The sequence below is a fragment of the Zootoca vivipara genome, chromosome 12 (genome assembly GCF_963506605.1).
Source record: "Zootoca vivipara chromosome 12, rZooViv1.1, whole genome shotgun sequence".
NCBI classification, from domain to species: Eukaryota; Metazoa; Chordata; class Lepidosauria; order Squamata; family Lacertidae; genus Zootoca; species Zootoca vivipara.
Window position 1 is genome coordinate 40,762,015 of NC_083287.1, and position 24,318 is coordinate 40,786,332.

General features: G+C 38.4%; 1 protein-coding gene across 1 annotated transcript in view; it reads right to left on the reverse strand.

Annotated features, from left to right (window-relative positions):
• Positions 1-865: 865 nt before the first annotated feature.
• Positions 866-24,318, reverse strand: part of KIF5B (kinesin family member 5B) — a 33,325-nt gene continuing 9,872 nt past the window's right edge. The window contains exons 4-26 of the mRNA XM_035129176.2: positions 23,947-24,051; positions 22,724-22,772; positions 21,498-21,553; positions 21,327-21,414; positions 19,698-19,822; positions 18,582-18,686; positions 17,679-17,824; positions 15,561-15,709; positions 14,520-14,713; positions 13,626-13,694; positions 11,928-12,134; positions 10,829-10,972; positions 9,837-10,025; positions 8,711-8,828; positions 8,252-8,313; positions 8,050-8,159; positions 7,323-7,424; positions 6,665-6,725; positions 6,508-6,579; positions 6,311-6,415; positions 5,131-5,347; positions 3,823-3,974; positions 866-2,797 (exon numbers count right to left, since the gene is read on the reverse strand). Of these exons, the coding sequence (XP_034985067.1) occupies positions 3,838-3,974; positions 5,131-5,347; positions 6,311-6,415; positions 6,508-6,579; positions 6,665-6,725; positions 7,323-7,424; positions 8,050-8,159; positions 8,252-8,313; positions 8,711-8,828; positions 9,837-10,025; positions 10,829-10,972; positions 11,928-12,134; positions 13,626-13,694; positions 14,520-14,713; positions 15,561-15,709; positions 17,679-17,824; positions 18,582-18,686; positions 19,698-19,822; positions 21,327-21,414; positions 21,498-21,553; positions 22,724-22,772; positions 23,947-24,051 (2,610 nt within the window). The 3' untranslated portion in view covers positions 866-2,797; positions 3,823-3,837. The remainder of the gene's footprint in view (positions 2,798-3,822; positions 3,975-5,130; positions 5,348-6,310; positions 6,416-6,507; positions 6,580-6,664; positions 6,726-7,322; positions 7,425-8,049; positions 8,160-8,251; positions 8,314-8,710; positions 8,829-9,836; positions 10,026-10,828; positions 10,973-11,927; positions 12,135-13,625; positions 13,695-14,519; positions 14,714-15,560; positions 15,710-17,678; positions 17,825-18,581; positions 18,687-19,697; positions 19,823-21,326; positions 21,415-21,497; positions 21,554-22,723; positions 22,773-23,946; positions 24,052-24,318) is intronic.

The window sequence follows — 24,318 nt, forward strand, 5'->3', positions numbered from 1 at the left end:
TCCCTGCATACACAATAGAATACGTTTATCAATATGAAGTGCCCATGCAACACATCATCATCCAGGCAGCTTGCAAGGGTGGGTGTATCCATGTTGAAATGGTATACATAGACATCTAAGGTTGAGTCCTTCTTCCTATTGTGAAGAAAAATCCATAGTGTATAAACTGGCCTTTAACGGAAAAATTGTGAGCTGACCGATGAAGCCCCTTCCAAAATGCTCATGTTCACTATAGCACCTCAGTACAATATATGGAGATACACAGGTAGAAAAAACAATGTCATCTGATGGCTACAACCTTAAAAGGTTATATAGGTCTCAATGAAGTTCACTAAAATTCAAAGATTTTCTTTATTTAAACACAAAAACATTTACAGCATGCAGGTAGTTAAAACTATATGGCATCTTCTCCAAACCAGTTATTCTTAAATGCATTCTCATGCATTGAGAATACATAACTGGTTATTCAGTGGCAGATCCTTGCCACAGGCAGACTCTTGTCATTTCAGGTCTAATTTAAAGTAGTTCATCAGTAATGTTATGCAAATAATTTAGTTTATCTCCATGAATAAATAGTCTTCTTTCATGTCATTCAATTCCTATCCTAAGCCATTTTTTTAAAAAATAGCCTAGAGGAATAAAAATTCAAGAACTGTAAATTGGAACAGTAACGCATTTAAAATTCTATTGCAGATTGAAGATTCTAAATTTACAAAACCAAAAAATTGTCCTGTCCATGCAACCTACCATAGGAGAGCCGAAGAACATAGGAGTCCTTTTGAAAGTTTAAGTTGCAGTTCTTGGTAAACTTCATAAAAGGTTAAAATAAAAAAGCTTAGGTATAAAAAGGATGTACATGTTGAGCTACATGCTAGTTACAGTTTATTTAACTGTTTAATTACACAGCCATGTCAGCACCAAAACCCGTGATACATTACTTACAGGAATGAAACTAACGTAAACAGCCATGAGAAAATATCCTGCTTCATTTGAGTAACTGCCAGGAAACCAGATTGAACTGTGTAAACCGAATCAAGACTGAAATTGTATGGCTATAGTTGAGAAACTGACATAGCCATTGCAACTGAAAACACAACTTCAAGCACTTAACAGAGATTCCTTCTCCACCATTTTCCCTTTATACAAGTCCCCTCTTATTTCATCTTTTCAGTTTGGAGTGTTTAATTCAAGCACAAAAGAAATAGGTTTATCTTATGACAATTCCAAACTAGCAAGGGTCTGGCTGATTAAAAAAGAAAAGAAAACCCCAGTCTCTAAAATAAATGTATTAAAAAAAGACAATAATCAGAAGTTAAGGTATTGGGGGGGGGGGGTCAGTCAATTTTTCCTATTACTAGGCTCCGTCTTAATACAAATATTTCAATTTGTACAAAAGATAGTCATAAAGTTCTACAGAAAACCTACCCCGCCCCCCGGCAAGTGCCTGTGAATGTACTTCAATATAATATAAAACTGGCATCAACATACTCTGGAAAAGCAGTTATTCAAAATCGCTCAACTGTTGGAAAGCATTTTCTTTCACTTCCTACCAGTCAAGTGGCTGTAATGAGAAAACCTTTCAAAACCTTTGGAAAATATCGAACAGTAACTTCCCTGTCAAAGGTGAATTTTGTGGCATGTCGTTTCAAGTGCTTTTTGCAGGGCAAAACTTTTAACTTGGTCTCAAAACTTTGCAAAAATAATAATGATGATAACAATGATGTCCAACAGGATTGCTAGAGAAAAACACATTTACAGAACTCTAGATTTACAAATAAGTTACAGTACAGTTTCAGTATAACACAATTTCCATATCCATCCTACATTTCTGGCCATTTTATGCACTTTCTTTGCCCCCTTTATTCACTTGGTTCCACTTATTCAATCAATTCATTCTCTTAAAGTCAAATTTGTGGTTTGAATGAAATATGATGCACTGATAATACAAGGAGTTCTACAGTGCCCCGATTTCTCACTGTAAAAGTTAACCAAATTTATCCAATTCTGGTGACCAATTAACAGGCTTATCAAGATGAAGCAGAATGTTTTCACCTCATCACACTATTCTGGGTATAATCAGGAACAGGACAGATGAAAAGTCCTTGCCAAAGTCTTTCCATGTAAACTTACATTAACTACTTGTTATACAGTATTAACTCATTAACCTGATAACAGATTTAATCAAACAGTTAAGCAGCCTCGTCAAAAAAGGAAAAATTTCAATCCACGTTTTTTTGAGAGACTTCAGTGCCTAAAGGCAGTCGTCATAAGCACACCTCAGTAATTGCAAACTGTACACATAATTTTAGTCTTATGCTCTATACAGCCACCCAGGCAAACTTAATGTACAGTGCTGCTCTAATTCAAGAGTGGGTCAAGTAGTGTTATTAAAAGTGGTAAAATTAAAACTTTACTTCAACATTGTTCCACAATCCCTAAGACCATTAAATATACATAAATTAAGCTAGGAAATTTTAACTAAGATGTTGCTTAACATACATTCAACTTGGCACAGTGCAGACTAAATTTAAGACGTGAAAGACAGATCAGGTAATGAAAAGAGCTACGTTTTAAGTTACACGTCAATTTCCCAAGAAGAAAGTTTTTCCTAGTTTTGTTTGGAGTCAATTAGCCAAATTTGTAGAATGAGGAGAGCTGTACAGACCAGTATAAGTTTATACAATTTTCAAAAAAATAATCCTACAATCCCCAAGGAGAGACAGATAGACGTCACTGTCACGGAATGACTCTCATTGCGCGATATCCAATCCTCTTCATGCTGTGTAACTTTCAGCATCTAGAAAAAGCCAAATAAACTTATGCATACATAGAAAAAGGAACAAAATGTTCATAATTTTATTTTACTCTAAAAATTGTGAGATTTACACAATTATTTTCATCTACATTTACACACTGAAAACTATTCACCATTTAAGTTTGTGCCACAATTTCACAGTAGAAGATGCTGTACCAGATCTAATTCAGAATTAAGGTTATCAATGTTTTTCTAAACACTAACTTGTTTAGCAATCATTTTAAATTAACTCCTTACTCTATTAATCACTACCTTTATGTCTTACTCCCCTGGTTTCTTTGCAATTAATCTTCCAATCTCAACTCTGTCTTCCTTAAAACCCATGAATTCTGGTCTTTCTTTAGCTTGTTCCACAGTTTATGAACTTTAATTTGGAGGCAGCTGAACTGGATTTACCCCAGTAATACTGAATTAAAATATTCCTCTCTTATCCTCAACGTTCCTTATAACTTACTGAAAGCCATCCTGGTCAGACAGGCAACTGCAAACTCTGTTTAGTTATCGTACGGCAAACTCGGGGGGGGGGGGATCAACGTGTGGAACATGGTAAGCTATTCTGGAACATATTTGGTTCTGAACTAATTAGTTTCACACAGGTAGGTAGCCGTGTTGGTCTGAGTCGAAGCAAAATAAAAAAATTCCTTCAGTAGCACCTTAAAGACCAACTAAGTTTATATTTTGGTATGAGCTTTCGTGTGCATGCACACTTCTTCAGATACACTACACTCTGTTTCTAGTGTATCTGAAGAAGTGTGCATGCACACGAAAGCTCATACCAAAATATAAACTTAGTTGGTCTTTAAGGTGCTACTGAAGGAATTTTTTTATTTAGTTTCACACAGCGTACTTGTTCAACTGAAGTTGCCCCTAATCACAAATACTCATATGGAACTGGCCTCTTATCCAATACTGTATTTAAACAATCAATTCCCTATTTTCCTTGAAACTGCCAAACATTTTAAACTGAAGACAGGATATTAAACGGAATAGACAAATTATCTGCCAACCTTGATAATGTAAATTCAAGCCTTTTCCTGCCGTGCTCCGCCTCCACGTAGGGCCACTGGCTGGCTGTTTTGAGTAAAAGCACCTCCCCCACGAATTGCACTTGGATGAGTTGGAGAAGCTGCTGGATGCTGACCAGGGCGAATAGGTTTAGCTGCATGAAACAATTGCAATTGTTAAAGGTAAAGCAAAGTCAAGTTTTTAAACAATTTAGCTGTGCTGGTTTATTGATACTTCATTATTATTTTATTTCCAAAGGAATATGCATGTTTGTTGTTTTTGCTGCAAACTTAGTCTTGTAGTAACTTAATGACCAAAAAAAGTTATTATGGTACAAACTTTTGTGCATCATGGTTATTTCATACATCTGGCGAAGTAGGCTCAAATCAGTGTAAGTTTTTGCCAATGAATGTGTTAACAAACACTTTTAAGGAGCCAAAGATTTTGCAACTCTTATTGTTACTAATATTTACTATGCTGCCTTCTAAGCAAGTTTTCTTTAAAAAGTTCTCGGGGCAGGAATTAACTAATGTGCCCTTTCAGCATAAGCCCTGTGCAAGGATACCTCTTTGCTCAATGGGAGTTTCCCATCCCTCTCCTCCCACTGTGTGCTCCTGAAATTGGCTCTGAGGGGTCATTAGAACCTTCAAAACAGTGCACTGCGGGAGGAGAGGGGGAAATTAACCTGGCTCGCAAGCTGCATGTCTGCATGGATAGAATGCTCATAATAATGTTGAATTCCACCCTAGATCAATAAATATTTCTTGCTTCTATAACAAACACCCAACCATGATGAAATTCTGAAACCATCACACCCATTCCATAACTGTGCAAGAACGCAAGTTACAAATTTAATGTTCTGTAGTAAGCATCCCGATTTGTTATTTTTCTATACCGCTCCATAGTGATTCAAGTATTTTGATTTTACCTGTAGAAAGATTTGTATTCTGAAAGGTGGAATATGCACATACATAGCTGTAACAAAACTTATTATATGCAATACTAACAGGATCAACAACCCTCACATATTAAGCTTGTGAAAGTTTCATTATAACATGTGCTTGCACTCCAGAAGTATCTAAATCCCAAATTGTACTACTTCAAGCAACTGATGTCCTCATTTCCAGAATATCCAAGTAACAACTTCAGATAAGCTGGTCAATGGACAAATCAATAGAATTTATGGATATGCATGTGATCAACCACCATTCTAAGATCCAGGTGTAGCACTAAGTGACCCAAGAACAATGGATCAATAATTGAATTCATGCCATACTAGCACTGTTAATGCTCCCATTTTATCTACTAACCAATCTGCGCAGAATGTGCCTTTCTGATCATGTTCTTTGACCTCACAGCTTCCTTAATGCGATCTACTTCCTGTTGATAACGCTTGCGATCACGAGATGCATTCTCTTTGGCTTCCTTTAGTGCTGACTCCAAAGCTTTAACTCGCTCAGCTGTAGCTCTAAGTCGTTTCTCCAGTTTTGGAAGCTCACAGCGAAGATCTGCATTATCACGTACCAGCTGTGGGTAGAAATATATGTTTCATATATAGCTATGTTAAATCTGAACTATGGGAATTAAAGCATTTGCAAATCCTTTACCTCCATAGTTACTTTGAACAGCACTTTCTTAACTAACAAAGAATTCAAGGTAAAGTTAAAGCATCCAGAATAAAAATAAAATCTTCCCTCAGAGCTAACCCCTACCTAAATTTTCCATAGTAATAGCCTCATTGAGAGACATGGGTGCAACTAATTGCTGCAATGTTTCTTTGGGATTCTCTAGCCTTCTCTTCTCTTCTCTTCTTCTGCATGACTAGATGTAGTAGAATGTTGGCAAGTCATATGAAAGAAAACATGGTGTCACAGTGGCCGGAGTGGGCTACTTCAGAGTAACGACTCTACACAGCTCTGCATTTTATCTTTTTATTGGTGCTGCGTATTTACAGTGCTAAAGGCAGTGCTATTTACAGAGACACATCTTATCCGCTTGAATCAGAACCTCCGAATGGCGTTTGGCGCGTTTTTCTCCAACATAACAACTTGGGGAGACCCATCCTCTTCCCCCTACGTTTTCTGCGCAATTCCGGAGTTGGGGGGACAGGTCTGCCCCCCTTGCTTCCCCCTTCCTGTCCCACCTGGGATGCTGGCTCCGCTACCCTGTCTGAGCCTCGGACCCCACTTCCTGCTTCCCCACTTGAGACGGAACTCTCCCTGCTTTCCCCTGCGCTCGGGGATGGGCTGGAACTCAGGAGGGGAGGGACTTCGCGATATCCCCTGTCCCTCACACATGGCAATCAAGGTTGTTAAATATGGCCAAAGAGGTCTTGATTTTTACTCGGTAGCACCTTTACTTGAATAGGGCAGCTTGTGGCAACTTGAAGAGATAAAACGTGTGAGCCAAAGTACTCCAGTATGTACAGCATGGATAAGCTTTTATAAAGCCATGGAAATATATCAGATATAAGAATATATTTCAGTTTACCTGTTTGTGGACTTTTGTGAGCTGTTCAAGATTATTCTCAAGAAAAGAAATCTTCTGTTTCTGCGCAGCACTGCCCCCTGTGTCATCTGAGTCAATCTCTGCACTCTGTGGCAAGAAGATAGGCAATCTGAGTTTCGATCCCCAAGGAATTAGCACAAAAAAAGCAATAGTTTCTAAAATGAAGAACTGGGCATTACCTTCTTAACTCTGGTAGCCAAATCTTGAACAAAGAGTTTCCTAAGATTGTGCAGGGTCTGAAGTTCTTTTGCCTAGGAACATAAAGATGGCAAACTGTAGCATTTTTAGCTGATAAATTCAAGAATCTGAAAGCTATTTTCTGAATATTTAGCTTACCACAGTCTCTTCTAAACCTTTCAAGTCTTGTCTTGCTTGTTCTCGCCTATCTTGCATAACCCTAAAGTGAACAAAAATGTATTACCTACTATTCTTCCAGTATCTAGTTCTAGCCCAAAGTCGAATAACTCAAAGAATCTAAGAAGGATGAAGCATCACACAGACAGCTGTTTCCACTTTTAAAAACAGAACTATAAAATAAAACTTTCATTGGACAAACAATCTCTGCCCACATACTGAAGCCCAGAAGTGCTGGGTTGAAGTAAGTCTCAGTAATTTGGAGGTCATAACCAAAAGAGGAACATGCACACTATTTAGTGCATGCACACTATATGAATGACAATGCCCATCAACATGGGGGGGGGGGAACGACTTCCTCAAATATTTAATGGGGGGCGCGAAGGCACCTAGGCCTCTAGGAGTTGGCTGCTAGGACAATTCAAGAAAGCAAAATATTTTTTGCTTGTTTTCCTCCTCTAAAAACTAGGTGCGCCCTATGGTAAGGTGAGTCTTATGGAGCAAAAAATACGGTAAATTACATAGGGAAAAAATATGGGAGCTTCCTGATCAAAACAGTATGCCAGAATGAATACACTGTTTCCACACATCAAAGTTTGATTTGACCAACCAGATTGTCCACATTATTGTTCTTACTTACGTTAGTTCATGCAGTTTCCTGCTTTTATCTTGATCGGTAGCTTTCAGTTTATCATGTTCAATTCTGAGTCGTTCCTGCTCAAGCATCATCTTCTGATTTTGACTAACACAGAATAAAAAATATATATAATTATGATGTGAGAGATTTCCACAAGACCATCACTTCTATCTTGTGACATATTGTTAGTTGCCAAAACATGCACATTAGACTGGGATGTGATCAGATTAAAAATTCTGTTGGAACCCACAGTGTACCATTAAAATTGACAAACAATTCTAGAGCTGATAGCCAAATTTAGAAACCCTCAAAATAAAGCCTTTCTAAAAACACTATGTCAATACTGGAATGAATTTTACATTTTTGGCACTAACATTAAGTTCCCATCTCATTAGGAAAGAAAGGTGCAAAATGAGCCATGAACCAAGGCTTACAGATACATAAAATAAGGATGTTTCTATTCTTGCTGAGGTACACTACATGCCTGAACACAGGCTGGATTTTAATGCCTCCTACAAATAGATGGCTGAAGAGTTTATGTAAAAAAATGAAAGTGAGTAACACATTTAAAAGACTTAGGCTGCAATCCTAACCCCATTTATCTGAGAGAAAGTCCCATCAAATTCAATTTACTTCTGAATAGACATAGTTAGGACTGCACCGTTAGAAGTTTTTTGAAAAAGCTGTTCTCTGCCCTCCCACAAAGACACATGCAGTTGTTGCAACTTACTCTTGCAGTTCAGTAATTAGTTTCTCCTTCGCCTCAACCTCATCTCTGAGACTGCTAATCTGCTTCTGATGAGTCTCACGGTGACTTTGAATCTGCTGCTCAACAGCTTGCTGAAGAACCAAATAACATCATCATAAGTGATTGCATTTTTGAAGAAACAAATTTTGAATTATTGATTAAAACATATCCGAAGTTTACTTACCTTGACTTCATTTGCCGTTTGAACCTTGTTTAGATGCTCCTTCTCCATTTCATGAACTTTTTCTTGTGAGGGAAAAAAAGAGCTTTTAGTTAGAGGACACAGACAAATTTACTAGATTCACAACCTCAGACTGTTGCAAGATCATAGCCTGCCACACCTAAAATATTATGCACCTTACAGAAGTAAGAACATAACAACTGTACAGGATCGGATCAGTGACCTATCTTGTCAGGTATCCCAATTCCCATTATGGCAAAGTTGATACCACTAGGAAGCTCTCAAGCATAACTTAGCAACATAACATTTTTACAGAACCCTTTTCATAAGTGATCAAAACACTTCACAGGTACATTTAATCCTTATATACACAGCATATTTCTTAGTATCTTCCAGCTTGCTGAAGACCAGGTCACAGTTCATGCTCCTTAAACATTAAGTATATAGTAAAGCAATTAATACCTTGTGCTCGAAGTTCGACTAGCTCATCATTAAGCGAATCCACAGACTCTTCAAGCTGTCTTTTTTTCTGTTCCACATTCTGAAGGTACTCTGTAAGTGACTTGATCTTGGCTTCATGCTTTCAAGGTGAAAACAAGAATTGAAATTATAGAAGTTATATGTGAAAATAAACTTAAACAGCTTGTGAACTTCACAGTTACACTGCAATACTAGGAGATTATATATATATATATATATATATATATATATATATATATATATATATATAATCTGTAGAAGCATATACTGAAGTACTATATATGGCACTGCATATCACAAGCTACAGTCATTTAATTCTCCAAAATATTTAAGTTTGATCAATTTCTCTATCTCCACTAACATTTATGGTACAACTACCTTGCTCCAATATTAAAAGCTTCAAGAGTCAATGTTCTTTACATGATGTGGGCTGAGATGGTAGCAAAATCCTATACATTGCCCAAAATATGAAAGCCAGTTACTGACATATTTGACTTCTAACTGCCTTTTGAAGTTGACCAGTGGTTTTGAAGTTGACTGCATGTGTTGGAAGTAGTTTGCATCCAAGATGGAAAACTAGTACCTATAAGCATCCAGTCACTAGATGCACATTTCAAAACTTATCCTGAAAAGCTGCTGAAATGTTGTAGCTCAAATTAGTCATGCATAATGTGGGAAATATACGGAAGCAAAGTGAACTGCTTATATTAAAGAGTTCACTCTAATGCTTATTGGTCAAGCAAAAACAATTCCTATTATTTCCAGTGTTCAGGCTGTAACAGCCATTGTTTTGGCAACTAAAATGGGATAACTCACACACAAGAGGAGATTTGGGGGCTTGCAGAAGTACAAGAAAATGTTTAGGAAAACCTCAATAATAGCTGAATGAGGAGTGACTGCTGGAGGGGAACAGGGAAAGGGGAATGGAACGGAGCAGCTGGACTTCTGAACAGCAGCACTTCACAACAGTACATTTTGTTGTTATGTTCCACTTGTGATGGTTATAATTTAAGAAGTGCATTTTTACTTACTTATAAAACACATAGCTAAGACTGGAATCAAGAAGCAAAAATTACATTAACTGGCAGAGCCAAACCATTTCATTTACCTGTGAGATACGAAGCTGACAGGCCGCTAGCTCTTTTTCATTTTCTTCCATTTTCTTATTGCTCTCTGTCTGTGTACTTTCTAACTGCTTACACCGTTTTACCATAGTTTTCACTTCAGATTTCATTTTACTGATGTAGAGCCTTGCAACTGTGAATTCCTCATCTATCATGCCAGTTCCTTCTGGCTGCTGCGAAGGAACAAGTTTTTAGTTCAAAACATTTTTAGTATTAGAAAATCATGTGACACATTCACAGTTCAATCAGCAAATATATCTATGTGCATGCCAGATTACTTACCTGTATAAAGATCTGCTTTAAACTAGGATTGTGACAAAATGACACCCCCCGTCACAACAATTGTGCACTATTTTTTGCATATCGTGAAGGTCTGTATAAATAGAAAAGGCAGGAGCAGTTCTTGCCAAATTTCTATAGGCAGTGTGCTCCACAGGGCAGGGCCTGTCACACATTAAATGCTTAGTTTCTATGGGGTGTGGAGAACCACCAGAAGTGCCCAATAAGGTTTTTAATGATCAGCAATGTACTTTGGGCCAAGTTATTTAAGGGTTCATGAACCCTGAACCAGACAAAGTAGCAAGTCAGCAACCAGTGCAGCTCCCTCAGCAGTCGAGTTATATGCTTCCAGGAATCTGTTCCTGTGAGGAATCTGGTTCAAAGAAACTGCTTCTGCCACAACTAAGCAAGCAACCCACCCACCCAATTCTTTCCCAAATACCTCGCTTCAAATATTTGCTTGCAAATTAATCAAGGTTAATACAATTTTAGGGAAGAAGAACCCATGACAGCTATTCTTTATACTGTAATTGTAAGCACCAGATACCGCAACAAACACTTAGGGGCACTGTCATGGTTGTTTTAAATGCTTGAATGGTACAGAAGAGACAAGGACAAGGAAGCACATTCTTAATTTACCTATATTACATTTTTTAATAAAAAAAATACCAGGAGAATATAATATAGTTCAACTTACCTTCACATCATTATTTCCCACAGCAATTCCTATTTCTGCAAGATCTTTTAGAAGAGATGCCATCATTTCTGTTGCTCGTTTTTTCTGGTGATTTGTCATTTCTTTAAGTTTCTGAAGTTCTGTATCTATACTAGCTAAAGTTACCTGGAATGAGAGAAGTGTGGATCAAATAAAGAACATACGCCAGTAATAATGCTTACCCAGAAAACAATTTAAATAACCAGAGACAAGCAAGGTATCTGTCAATCTCAAGAACATCAGTAGAAGTTGAAGTTGGGGAATGCACATCCTTAACCAAAAGGAGTGACCTTTTCTACAAATACATGCTTTCCAAAGTGTAGCGTTAAAAGTAGTAGTAGTGTCAATAACCTTCTAGGACAGAAATGGGAATCTGTGGTCATCTAAATGTTGCTGGACTACAATTTCCAACATCCCTGACCACTGGCCATGCTGGCTGGGGCTGATAGAAGCTGGAGTCCAACTTGCTCCCTGATGCTGCCCTAGGTAGATGCAGATACTCTAAATTCTTAGCTCTTCTTCCCAAGCAGATACTATGGTGTGTTGCATAGCTAGGGAACGGAAATCAGACAAGACAGAGCAAGTCCACTGCATTACACACAATTACATTGAGCCTCCCACATGTGGATCTCAAGATAGGATGACAAACCTTGAAATGTACATGTTTGTTTACAGTTGCTGACCTTCAATTTTTAAATCAAATTGTGTTAAAATCATGTCAGAAAGTAATGGTGTATGAATATAGAATCATAGAATTGTGCAGTTGGAAGGGACCCAAAGGGTCATATAGTCCAACCCCCTGTAATGCAGGAACCTCAACCTCATCCATGGCAGATGGGCATCCAAACCTCTGCTTAAAAAGGAAGGAGAGTCCACTACCTGTCATGGGAGCCACTGTGTAGCAGCTTTTACTGTCAGAAAGTTCTTCCTGATGTTTAGTCAGAATAACCTTTATTGTAATTTGAACATTGAGAATATGGCATGTAATTAACTTTTTTAAAGCCCAATGAGAAAAGAGTTTCAGTTCATTAATAGTTGTAAAACCATTTGGACTGGCAACAAAAAAAAGGTGGTTTATTACCGATTTCTGATTCAGCTCCTCACTAAGCATCTCGTATTCTTTTGCCTTGTCTTCCACTTCCTGAGACTTTTGATCATAGTTGACAGCAAGCTCCTCAAGGGCTTGGAGAACTTCTTTTACCTCCTCCTTAGAGGCATCGTTTTCAGCTTGAAGCCGATTTAGTTCAGCTTGCATATTGTCTTGGTCCCGCCTGGTAGATGCTAGAAGCTACACACAAAAGGTTATGTTAGTTGTGTGTTTTTTTAAGCAGTTGTTTCCTAGACTGTAAAAACCATCACAATTTGCTCATTTAGAAATCTTTATGTAATTAGCTGCTTCTGATATTTATAATTATTGTTGTTGAGCCCCACCTATGCCTACCTCTAACTTTTGAGGGTCTTCTAAAGTAAGGTTACCATATTTTTTTCAAAGAATCAGGGACACTTTTTTCTTTTTTAAGAGGAAGAAGTAGTATCTTCCCTTCTGTAGTCCCCTCTGTCATGTGGCCTTCCTCTGGGCTCCAGCCTGCTCTCTTGGAGCACTAGCCGCCGTGGAGTAGGCTCGGATCGGGCCTGGGCTCAGCTACGTGTCCTTGCCCTCCTGGTGCTCTCCTATATCTCCTCCTCAATGGAGGCGGCAGTGGTGGCGCAGCAAGGTCGGGGCTCCCCTCTTTTTTCTCCTTTCTCTTTTTCTCTCTTCCTTCTCCTTCTCCTCTCCTCCTCCCTGCATCGGCTCCAGAGGTTTTACTGGCCGCATAGCTCGGCTCGATTTGGGTCATTGGGGGGGGGGCAGTGGTTCCTCCAGTTGAAACACCGGGTGTCCCTGGTTCACCCTTGGCAGTGGCAGCAGCAGCAGTCTCAGCAGCCCGGAGACAGCCTGGTAGTGCAGTTGGCTCTGGCTGGCTTCAGGAGCTGCTCACTGGTGTGGCGCCCACCATTTTGCCTCACCGGAAGTCCCCATATGATGTGTCTTGTGCCATTGAACCAATCACACAACATTCATTCTCTACTAATAAATCAGGGGCAGATTTGTAAATCCGGGGACTGTCCCCAGGAAATGGGAACGTCTGGTAACCATATTCTAAAGTTACCTTGCACCAAAAGAGGTGCAGCAGGTGGCTGAGAATGGCATTTTCACCATTAGACCTCCCGGCCATCTTTCCTGTGTGGTCTTTCCAACATCAGGTGATGATCTTTAGATTTTCCCAGACTTCTCAATCTCTTAATGATTTATAGACCCCTTGGATATTTCTGGAGTTTTAACAGCTGTGAATATTTAGTGCTTTTTATTTTTGCATAAGTGTTCTTGACTGTTATTGCAGGCCACGTGGAAAGCTTTGGTGATCAGGCAGCACATAAATATGGTAAGCAAATACCATACTTCCTGTAGGCTGTAACTAAGCAGTGTACACCAACATTCCAATTGGATACTGACTACTACTTTAAATCCTGGAAGGCTCTGATATTTTGTGATTGACAGTGGTGTCCCTGAAGACACTATACAGAATAACAGAAGCCCTTTTGAAATCAGTAACCTGATCTCAGGATGGCACACCTTTCTGAAGTGTATCAGTTACTTTTTTTGTAGTTCAGTAACAGTACTATTCCTAAGAGCAATGCTAACGTATACACTATTAATTTAGTTTCACTTATATACATTGCACTTTTTTTGTTCCATATTCTTGCAATATGCAGAATTAACTAAAATACCAAAACTCACCTCTTCCTGATCCAACATCTGTGTTTTTAACTTTTCTACCAATTGGCTCTGCTGATTAATTTCTTCATCCTTAATTTTTAAAGAAAGAAAAATGTGCTCACTCTAGTATTCATTAGAAGTGTCACAGATTATTATGGGTTGATCCCGCCACAAAATTCGATAGAACAGTCAAGATCCAAAACACTTTGTGAATAATTCTGCACAAGAGGTATTTGGGCATCTCCTCATGCCAAATGGCAATCCCCTTTTCAAGCTGAACTGATTGATATGGCATGGAGGTTTGGTTTTGTAACAAACAAACAGAAAACCACAGGAGTCAAGAATGCCACTGTATGTGCCCAAGATTGGGTATGGCCAAAATAACCTGGGAGGGTAAAAACTTCCATAAGGAGGACAAATTTATTTTCAATTCATTAACTTTCAGCCACTGTATTTTTTATGCCAACTTATTATACCCTTAGCATACAATTTTCATGATCTCTCTAAACCAGGCTTCCTCAACTTCGGCCCTCCAGATGTTTTGAGACCACAATTCCCAGCATCCCTGACCACTGGTCCTGCTAGCTAGGGATCATGGGAGCTGTAGGCCAAAAACATCTGGAGGGCCGAGGTTGAGGAAGCCTGCTCTACATGATCATGCTTAGCAACCAAGTGCTAAAATACAGTTAGGTTACAATCCTAAATTTGCCTGGGAGCAAATCCCTCTGAACTCAATAGGGCTTATTGCCAAGTGGACATGTACAGGATTGCACTATCAATTTCAGATCTTAGGCTGGCAATTTACTCTGGACAAAGAGAAATGCCTATCTACTCAATTACATTAATGAAACAATTTGATTTCTGATAAAGTATGGCAGTTCTTAGTTTAAAGTACATTAACATTTAAAGACGTACCTTGTCATCTAGCTGTTTGTATAATTTAGCTACTTCTTCCTCGCACTTTCTCCTTTCAGCATCAGTAAAGTTGCCAATCACTCCAATAGTAGCAGTTGGAGTTTCATTAGTAACAGTAATATCCTTATCCACTGCAAATGCTTCCAAATTAGCCTTTTCTTTGTCAAACTGCTCATCAACAGGCACAGTCTCTCCTTTAAAAAAAATTACCAAATGCATCATCACTCTTGTTTGAAATATATTTGCAAACTAAGTCAACATTAGGTCACCTTAGATAGCATGAGAATTTCACTGAAAATTGTGTACATTTGGACACAAAATAGAGTCCACTGGGTTGAATACTGCAGCTCTGATATTATCAATTGTATCTACCTAATTGTATCAAAGTAGTATATAACAAAAACAGCAAAAAGTAGCAGATACTTTCAAAACAAAGCTAATATGATACAAAATAGATACGCATGGCAACAGCCTATTAAGCCTGTTGTAACAAAAATGCCTTTGGCTGTTTCAGGAAAGTATAGACAGTGGGCACCTGTTGTACCTTGACAGAATTGCTATTCTATGGAACAGGAGCAGCCATAGAATAGCTCCACACTGTGGAGTGGGCTTGTGGGGAGTTTGGAATGTGCAGTGTTAGTACCAGAACCTTAAACCTGTCCTGGTGCTATATGCTGGCAGTATTTTGTCTCCACAAGCAACCAAGTCGCCACATTCTGCCCCAGCTGCAGCTTCTGTTCCAATCTCAAGAGTAGCCCCACAAATAATGCAGTTTTTGAAATATGAAGTTATTAGAGCTTAAAGGTCCTTAATGTAAAGGATCTTTAAACTGATCAATTGTCACAAGAACATTTAGCCTCAACACTAAGCTGGGGGAAAATCTTGCAGTATTCCAGTTCCCACAGGTCTGGGATGATTTTTCCAGCTTCGCGATCAAGACTTTAGATTAATTTGCTGTATGGTGACCAAAAGTGGAATTTACTGCCACACATTATAATAATGTATAGCTAACACGGCTGTGAAGACCTTGACATAACTCACCATTACGCCACCTATTCAGCTCATTCTCAAGCCACTGTATTGTGTTGCGAAGTGTCTTGTTTCTCTCCTTTTCCCTTTCATATTTTTTCTTCCATTGTTCTGCAGTTAGTTCTACATTGACACATACTGTGTTCTTGATAGTTTTGGCTCTATAAAGGTAAAGTAGATGTTAGCCATGCTAACTGAATACAGGGTTACTAGTCAGCTCATGAGATAATTTTTTTCTGTATAGAATATTTAAACTTTGATCTACAGCCTAAAGACCTTTTCTAAGTAATTAAACTATCCTCCATATTCCACCCACCCACAATTTCAGATACAGCTGCTATACTTTCTTTCCTTAGAACATCACATTTAGACTCCGAGTTCATTTTGCATGTGATTCAGGCAGAGACAGAAGCACAAGGCAGTCATACAGCAGGAAACATTAACCTTAAATACTATCTGCAACTACAACTTATCTGCAGATAAGAGTAAGATTGTAGCAGCTACTAAGCTTAAGGTTAGGTTTGAGGTTATGTATTGTTTCCCACTGTAAAAACATTCTGAAGCAATTTACAATCAAGCAAAAATTAAATAATAATACTATCATTGGTGCTGCCCAAATTCCAGGGGAAGCAAAAACATCTTTGCCTGGTACTATAATGATGACAGGTTTGACACCAAGCAGGCCCCCTGGAATTCCTGCCCCATAAACAGAGAATGCCCATTCCTTCCCCATACTAGAGAAGACTCACTCTTTCATAGTCACCCTCCGGACTTGCTTTAGAGGTAGCACACAGAGAAAGCATCAAATGGTATCTTAGGGCCCAGGCAGATTCATATGCAGAGAGGTGGCCGTATAGACATAGTGGCCTTTAACTATATAAGGCAGGCATCCCCAAACTGCGGCCCTCCAGATGTTTTGGCCTACAACTCCCATGATCCCTAGCTAACAGGAGCAGTGGTCGGGGAAGATGGGAATTGTAGTCCAAAACATCTGGAGAGCCGAAGTTTGGGGGTGCCTGATATAAGGCTTAAGTTAAAGGTCAAAGCCAGCATTTTGATCTGTGCCTGGAAACAAATTGGCAGCCAATGCAGTCAGGCCAGAACTAGTGTTATATGTTCCCATCTTCTTGTTCCAGTTAAAAAAATGCCTTTTTGCATTGGCAGTAGTTTCTAAGCCATCTTTAAGGACAGTTCCACAAACAATGCACTACAGAAGTCTAACCTGGAGGTTACCAAAGCATAGACAACTAAAGTCATACTATCACTGTTGAGATAAGAGTAAAAGACAATCAGAATTAGAAGGCACTCCATGCCACTGAAGCCACTTGTGCCTGCAAAGACAATGTTGTATCCAAGAGTACCCCAAACTGCACACTTGCTCCTTCTAGAAGATTGTAACCCCATCTTGAACATGATACATTTCAACCATCTGAACAGAGGAACTGTCCACTAATAGTGTCCCAATCTGGACTGAACATCAGTTTGTTGACTCATCCAGACCATTAATGAGTCCAGACACCAATTTAGCAAATCGAACAATGTCAACAATGACTCTGCAGGGCAATAATGCATCAATCTCCAATAGCATATTCCAGAAAGCACATCATCAATCCATTTGTAGAGCTCTATAGTGACTTATATTAAGCAAAGCATTGCTTGCTTTCAATAGCATATTGGCTGTGGAAGACCTGCGGGCTTTTTACACTTGGATTGGGAGGGCCCCTGACTTCAGCTACAAAAGCTGAGGCTGCTGAACAGATTCTTGGGCTGGGGTGTTGTCTTGGGGGGGTTGTGTGGGGGTTTCTGTTTGTTTTTTGTATCTTTATTTTAGATATTTTTATTTATGTGGAAATTGTTCAGTTTAGTTGTGCACTATTTGATGTTTTATTTATTACTTATGGCGACCTTTGTTATGTTTGTAGTTATGTAATTTTTCCACACTGTAAGCCACCTTGAGCATACAGAAAGGCAGCATACAAATAAACTGATGTGTGCATGTATATAGCATGCACATGGACAATCATTATGAACAACAGCTTACTAGAACTTTGTGGAAAGTCTACAGTTTTGTTTCTGTGGGTGCACACTTTGGACTGTGCTCTAGAAGTTAGTTTTAACCTCATTACTCACCTTTGACCAAACAACAGTGTAGATTTTGTTTCAGATTCATTATAAGATGATGGAGAGCAGCAAATAACAATTGTGGTTCTACAGTTGCCACCTAGTGAATCTTGAAGGATTCTGGTCATTTTACTATCACGATATGGAACATAATTCTGCAAATAACAAAAAAAAGATGGCCTTAACTTCATTTATAGAACTATTTTATGAACTAAGCTTCTACATATGCATTTTGCTTTGTAAAGCTAAAGCAGTACATAATATTTTTATGTTCATTAACCAAGAAAGACTGAACTTCTATATAGCATATCTTTGGACAATATACATATGGTTGATTTGCCCATAATACTAAACCATGGTTTGGCACTATGTGGACGAGCCTACTTGAGTGAAACATTGAGCTTACACACTTTTCTTCAAATCCCTGTGAAAGTGGAACATCAGAGTTTAGCTTCACTTTTAAAGGGTCCTAGTTTAGTTTTAAATTCAAACCAGAGGTCCTGGTTTAAAACAAACCCTGGTTTCATTTCAAGCCAACTTCAAACCATAGGTTCTAAGGCTGGCTTGTTAAACTAACCATAACTTTAGAAACTAGGATCTATGGTTCAAATGCCGTAAAAGTGAAACTTAACTTTGCTAAGTCTTCCTTATGCCCTTCTTCAAGGAGCAAAGGGGAGGAGGAAGTGTCCAAGTCTGACATACTGCTCAGACTCATTCAGGTACTTCTGCTTAGTGCTAAACCATGGCCTAGCATTACATGCAAATGTGGCCCATATCACATAAATGCTGCTGTGTATTTGACAACTACAAAATCACTGAAAACTTAATCTGCTAAATTTCTTCAGATATGTATTATCCTTATCCCCCGATGAGTGATTTCATCAAATGTTTTCAGAATAGAAATACACTTACACTGTTTTCAGCTAAAGCAGAAATGACATTTCCAAGAGCCGATAAAGACTTGTTGATGTTCTTAGCTTCATCTAGCACAGCACCTTCCGCTCCAGTTTTACTAACCTGCAATAATGTAGGCAGTTGTAAGAAAGTTTAAACAAATAAATTTTACAACCCCCTACCTTGGTTCAAAGAAGCCTCCACACTTATAGAAAGTCCATGTAATGGGTATAAAGAAAGTCCATGTAATGGGCTTTCTTTATACCCCTTCCCACTGAAACCCCTCAACCTCCTCCCCCTGCCAAGCTATGTCATGCATTCCAAATAATAGAAAAATTATACTCAGTTAGTAGATTGAATTAAATAAGGTTTCAAACCTTGTGCAATTTGTTCAAGACAATAAATGGATTTTCATGAAATTGTAAATATATAGATATATATAAATCCCTGAGTGCCAGCATTTTTGTATGTGAAAGCAATTGTCAGACTCTTGCAGACATTTTAATTTATACAATTGAACCCATGTAAGAATATAATATGTAGTCTCCCCATGAAATAGCTGCAGCTGCTAAGGTCTCTGTTCAAATTATTATGATTATAGGACTCAACTACAAAACAATCTGCAGAAGGAAATAGGAACTGCAAGATGACAATCAATTACACTCACTCTCTTGTTCAATATAAATGTGAATAGATCACCAATACTGCTTCTTCTGCATTTTCACTGGTATAGATTCTCCGGATTTATCACTGTATTCCTCAACTTCCATGGTTGGTAATGGAAGTTCATTTATTATAGCTACCAAGCCATTACACAATTCTAAATAATTTGTTGTAAAAGGAATAGATGGAAACCACAATACTTCCCAGATGTCAAGCAAAAATGCCTTGCCTTCACAAACTGGTAAAGGGATGTAAATATATTAAGCTGGCAGAATATTAAGTTAGCTGAACGAGTATCACTAATTTCAAAAGGAACTAACTTAGCCTGAATCCAATTCAATATGACCACCTTACTCCAGAAGCAGTAGCAGACTAGGGCGTGTGGTAAGATCAAATATTGAAACTGGGAACACAATTTATTTCAATTACATACTTAGTTCAATCAGCTTCAAAATATAAATGTATTATTACCTTTTCACTACCTGCCAAGTCTACAAGGTAAAGCTTTCCACTCAATTTCTGTTCTGTTTGAGTATTTTCTTGCTTTACATTAATGAGAAAGATGCTATGGCTTCGAGAGCTATGCTCATTCATGTCTGTAACGAAATTTGAGTTGTGTAAGTATGCATTCTGGCAACAAACCTCAGCTGTTTGTGCATCACAAGTGATTAACAATCAAAGGGGAAGAAGTCAATTGTTAAACCTATAGCAACAAACTACATGTCCACATGGAATTAGTCAGCAGTGATCTGCCTAGTACATGAAATTATGCAGTTGCTTTTATACAGCCACACTGATTAATCCTTATGACAGTAGAAAAAGGAACTGGGCTAAGCTTATTTCATTTCAGAAGGAGTGTGAAAGGTAGCTGCTATCTCCAAGCTGGTATCCAAAGGTGCTCCAGGCTCTTTCCTGTCTTGGACCATGAATTTTCAAGAATTGTTGGCAGAATAGTTGCTCTAGACAGAAAATTTAACCAGTGATAATTTACTATAGAACATGTCCACATCCAGCACACACCAGTATTTTCTCCATCCAGGTGCCACATTTGACTTGCAAGATCTTCTCATTTTTTAGTCACAGGGCTTGCCACCTGAGATGCTGGCCACAGTTCAAAAGGAGTACAATAGTCAAAGTCCCCTTCTTTTCCTGCTAAGAGGCACCCCTCCCCTCAAAAGCTCCTTTCCAAGTTCTCTTAATTTATTGATAGAACGGCATTCAACAGCCAGAAAAGAAAAGGCCTATAAGCAAGCTGCGGAGACTAGATTTTGAGAGTATCATTGCCAGTATACTTCCATCCCCAAGCATCTTGATGAAAACATAACGCCCTCTCATCAGCTGGGGAATTTTGTCACAGTCCATGGTCACAACTATCACTTGAGGGCTCTGAGTATTCCATGGAGGCTGGTAGTGCTACCACAGGTGGAGGCAGGGCCAATGCTGAAGCAATCGCTGAGTGCTGCTTTACATTACAGACAGCCTGCACAGGTTTTGTCCATTCGCTGTTGGCCCATTTAGTTGTTCCCTTCTGTTGGCCATAGCAACTGGGGTTGGGGGGGGGAGTAGGAGAGAGGTCTAGAGGAGAACAGTGAATAAGCACTAAAAGGAGGAGGAAAACTCAAAGTTTGGATTAAAGTTTTTTTTTTTTAAAAAAAGTACCGTATCTGAAGAAAGGCACTGAAGAAAATGAAGAGAAAATCATGGACGAATGAGAACTGGCTCATGCCAAAGATATGTGAAAAAGATTCTGAAGACAGGGGTTCAAGTAGGCATTCTGAGCAAAGGCAGGAAGTGAACAGAAGCTCCAACAGGAAGAGAAGAGTTACAGCTTCCCCTGAAGTCAAAAGATTTCCTGCCTTGCCAAACAATTGGAAGAACTGAACACACTTTGAAGATCTCCAATACCCAAGGGAGAACACCAAGGGGAAACGGAACCATTTTGGAGCAAACTGAATACTGTACCCAGTTCACTTATATTGTATGTACTTACAATTTTATAGAGTTATATGCCCAGAACAAGAACTGGCAATTTGTTAATAGGATAACATGAGATGCTCTTTTTTTTAAAAAAAAATAATTCTTACAAAGTAAACAACTTACTTGTAACTGCTACATGTCTATTAGATTTTCCTTCATCTATAGTATCCATAACTTCATCTGGACTACATACAAAACGTTCAGTGCAGCCCTGTGAAAATATGAACATAAGGTAAATAACATATACAAGATTTGTAAAGGAGGCTAACATACTTGTGTAATCTTTATACTCACCTTCACATAAGGTACTCTGTTTTTGTCCTCATGTACAGAAAGATTGGTCTTAGAGACTGAAAGAAAAAAGAGCATTGAGAGTTACCCTCATCAGAAGCTACAGAATGAACAAATAAATAAAACTTGCTATTCCGGTGTTCTTTTAACCACAAAAAGCTCATAAATACAGCATGATCACAACAGCCATCTCCCATTATTCCTCAGCAATGATACTCAGCAAGCACTTCCTTGCAACCTGGAGGTCTCAATTAGCAATCCTCATTAACAGCTGTTGATTGACCTATGAATTTGCATAGGCCTGTTTTAAACCAAGCTAAGTGGTCATCACTATATATTGTGGAAATAATGTCATAGGGCAATTGAGTGACATGAAGTAATAATTCCTTTTATCTGTAACAAACCTACTGCCAACCAGCTCCATTTGGCAATTCTTAACTTCTACTGTTGTGCAACAACATTTATCCATTTACATTCTCCTTGGATTTTATCACTGTCCAGACTTTGTTGTTCCTTAACTCCCCCCCCCTCCCCCAAGCCAGGAAGTTTTTAGTCTTTCCTTTCAAGACAGACATTCCAACCCATGAGGTATAGATTCCACACATTGAGCCTTTTTGCAGACGCAGATTTAGGGGAGTGTGATCCATCTGTCCGCACTGGGGGCGCTGCAACAATGACACAAGACAGAAGGTGAGGGGTGGTGTCAAATTTCGGTATTGCACAGGGCACCACTGAAATTTGAAAGCCCAAAGTTCACGACTGCTTTTTGACATGAGGTGACCAGAACTGTCCTATTGAAAATATAATTGCATCATGGATTTTTATGATAGCATTGTATCTGTCATTTATACATAGTCTGCTTTCTAATATTTCTCCATTCTGAATTTGCCTTTTGCACTATTGCAATCTTTTAAGCTGTTATTGAGCTTTCTATGACAACACCAATTTCTATTTTCTGGTTAATCATCAAAAATAAAGATATATATGTATATATGGTAAAATTTTATTTATATCCCCCAAATTAGTCCCTTCATTATTCTGGTTCTTCTCCTCCATTGCACACTTAAATCTGTTCTCGTGTACATAAAGCTAAAACAGAAATCCAACTGATTATGCTTCCCATTCTACCTTTTGGTTCAGAAGACAGGTGCAAGATCCAAATTTCATTACATCTTGCTTGCAACTCTAACTGCTCCTATTCTCCCTCAAGGGGAAAAAAATGTACTCACCATCCAAAAGGTCCCTTATTTTATCCAGATAAATTTCAAAATATGACACCTAAAAAAAATATAAGGGTGGGGGGAGGATAGTAACCACTGCCCAATCAAAGTCAACAGCAACTGATTCTTAATGATCTGATGTTATTCTTGTGAACCACTTTGAGAATTGTTATAACTCAAAACCAGTACACCAATACCATAGAAAGGGTCTGAAAACTTAAACAAATATATCTCTATAGTAAACTAAAGGTAAAGGTAAAGGGACCCCTGACTATTAGGTCCAATCGTGACAGACTCTGGGGTTGTGGCGCTCATCTTGCTCTATAGGCCAAAGGAGCCAGTATACAGCTTCCAGGTCATGTGGCCAGCATGACAAAGCCGCTTCTGGCGAACCAGAGCAGCACATGGAAACACCATTTACCTTCCTGCCGGAGCAGTACCTATTTATCTACTTGCACTTTGACGTGCTTTCGAACTGCTTGGTTGGCAGGAGCTGGGACCGAGCAATGGTAAATTAGTAAACTATCAGGCATTAAATCTTTGAATACCATTTGCACACATCATACAGTTAACACACGTCTAGTGATGTATCTAAAGATATCACTAACGGCCCCAAATATAACTAAGATACAAAGCTTCATACTTGCAGCTGAAGAAATACCATTCAACACAATGGCACTTCAGCTAAAAGAATGCTATGAAAATCTATAATGTTGATGATCAACCATGCCCAAACACCTGTGAAAATTATCTGTTTTAATCCCACAAGTAATGACTATTTGTACCCCACCTATCATACCAAAACAATATGTCTTAACCACAGATCCCCAACTATAATCTATTTCATTTTTCACAACCTTTGAAAGAGCTTTTCTAGCAAACCACAATGTTCTATTCCCATACTAGATTTTTAGATTTTGAAAGAAAATAAATTTACAAAGTGCTGACACATAATGCTACATAATATAGAAATTATTCTACCATTCAGTCTTATTAAACCAATTCTTTTAAACAGAGAACAAGCGATGGTTCATGACATTTTAGGAAGATATTTTTAGTGGTTTATTATACTTTGGTTAATTATAGTTTAAATCATTTGAGAGTCATACTTTCAACCTAAACTGTCATGGGATCTCTAAACCAGATGGAAATTGTGCATCTCTTAGAATACTTAGAATTCTGTTGTCTTGAATTTGATTTTTGTATAATTTTGTATAAACAAACAAACTTACCTTAATATGAAACTCCAAATTCTCATCCATGGAATAAATATAATTAAAAATATCTTGCACAATCCTTGGAATAATCCCCATTCCATCTACATCATGTAGCTTCCCCTGGATTAGAAAGAAAGAAAGAAAGAAAGAAAGAAAGAAAGAAAGAAAGAAAGAACAGACCACATACGTTATAGATTTTTAGAACCCTAACCAGAAAGTATTTAGGAAATGCCTTTATAATCAATTAATTGTCTAAACATTATTAGCATGAAACCACTTTGAGGTTCTTTACCATAGATATTCTTATGAAATAAATAAATCAGTGTTTCCCAACCTTGTGCCTCCAGATGTTTTGAGACTACAATTCCCATCATCCCTAGCTAGCAA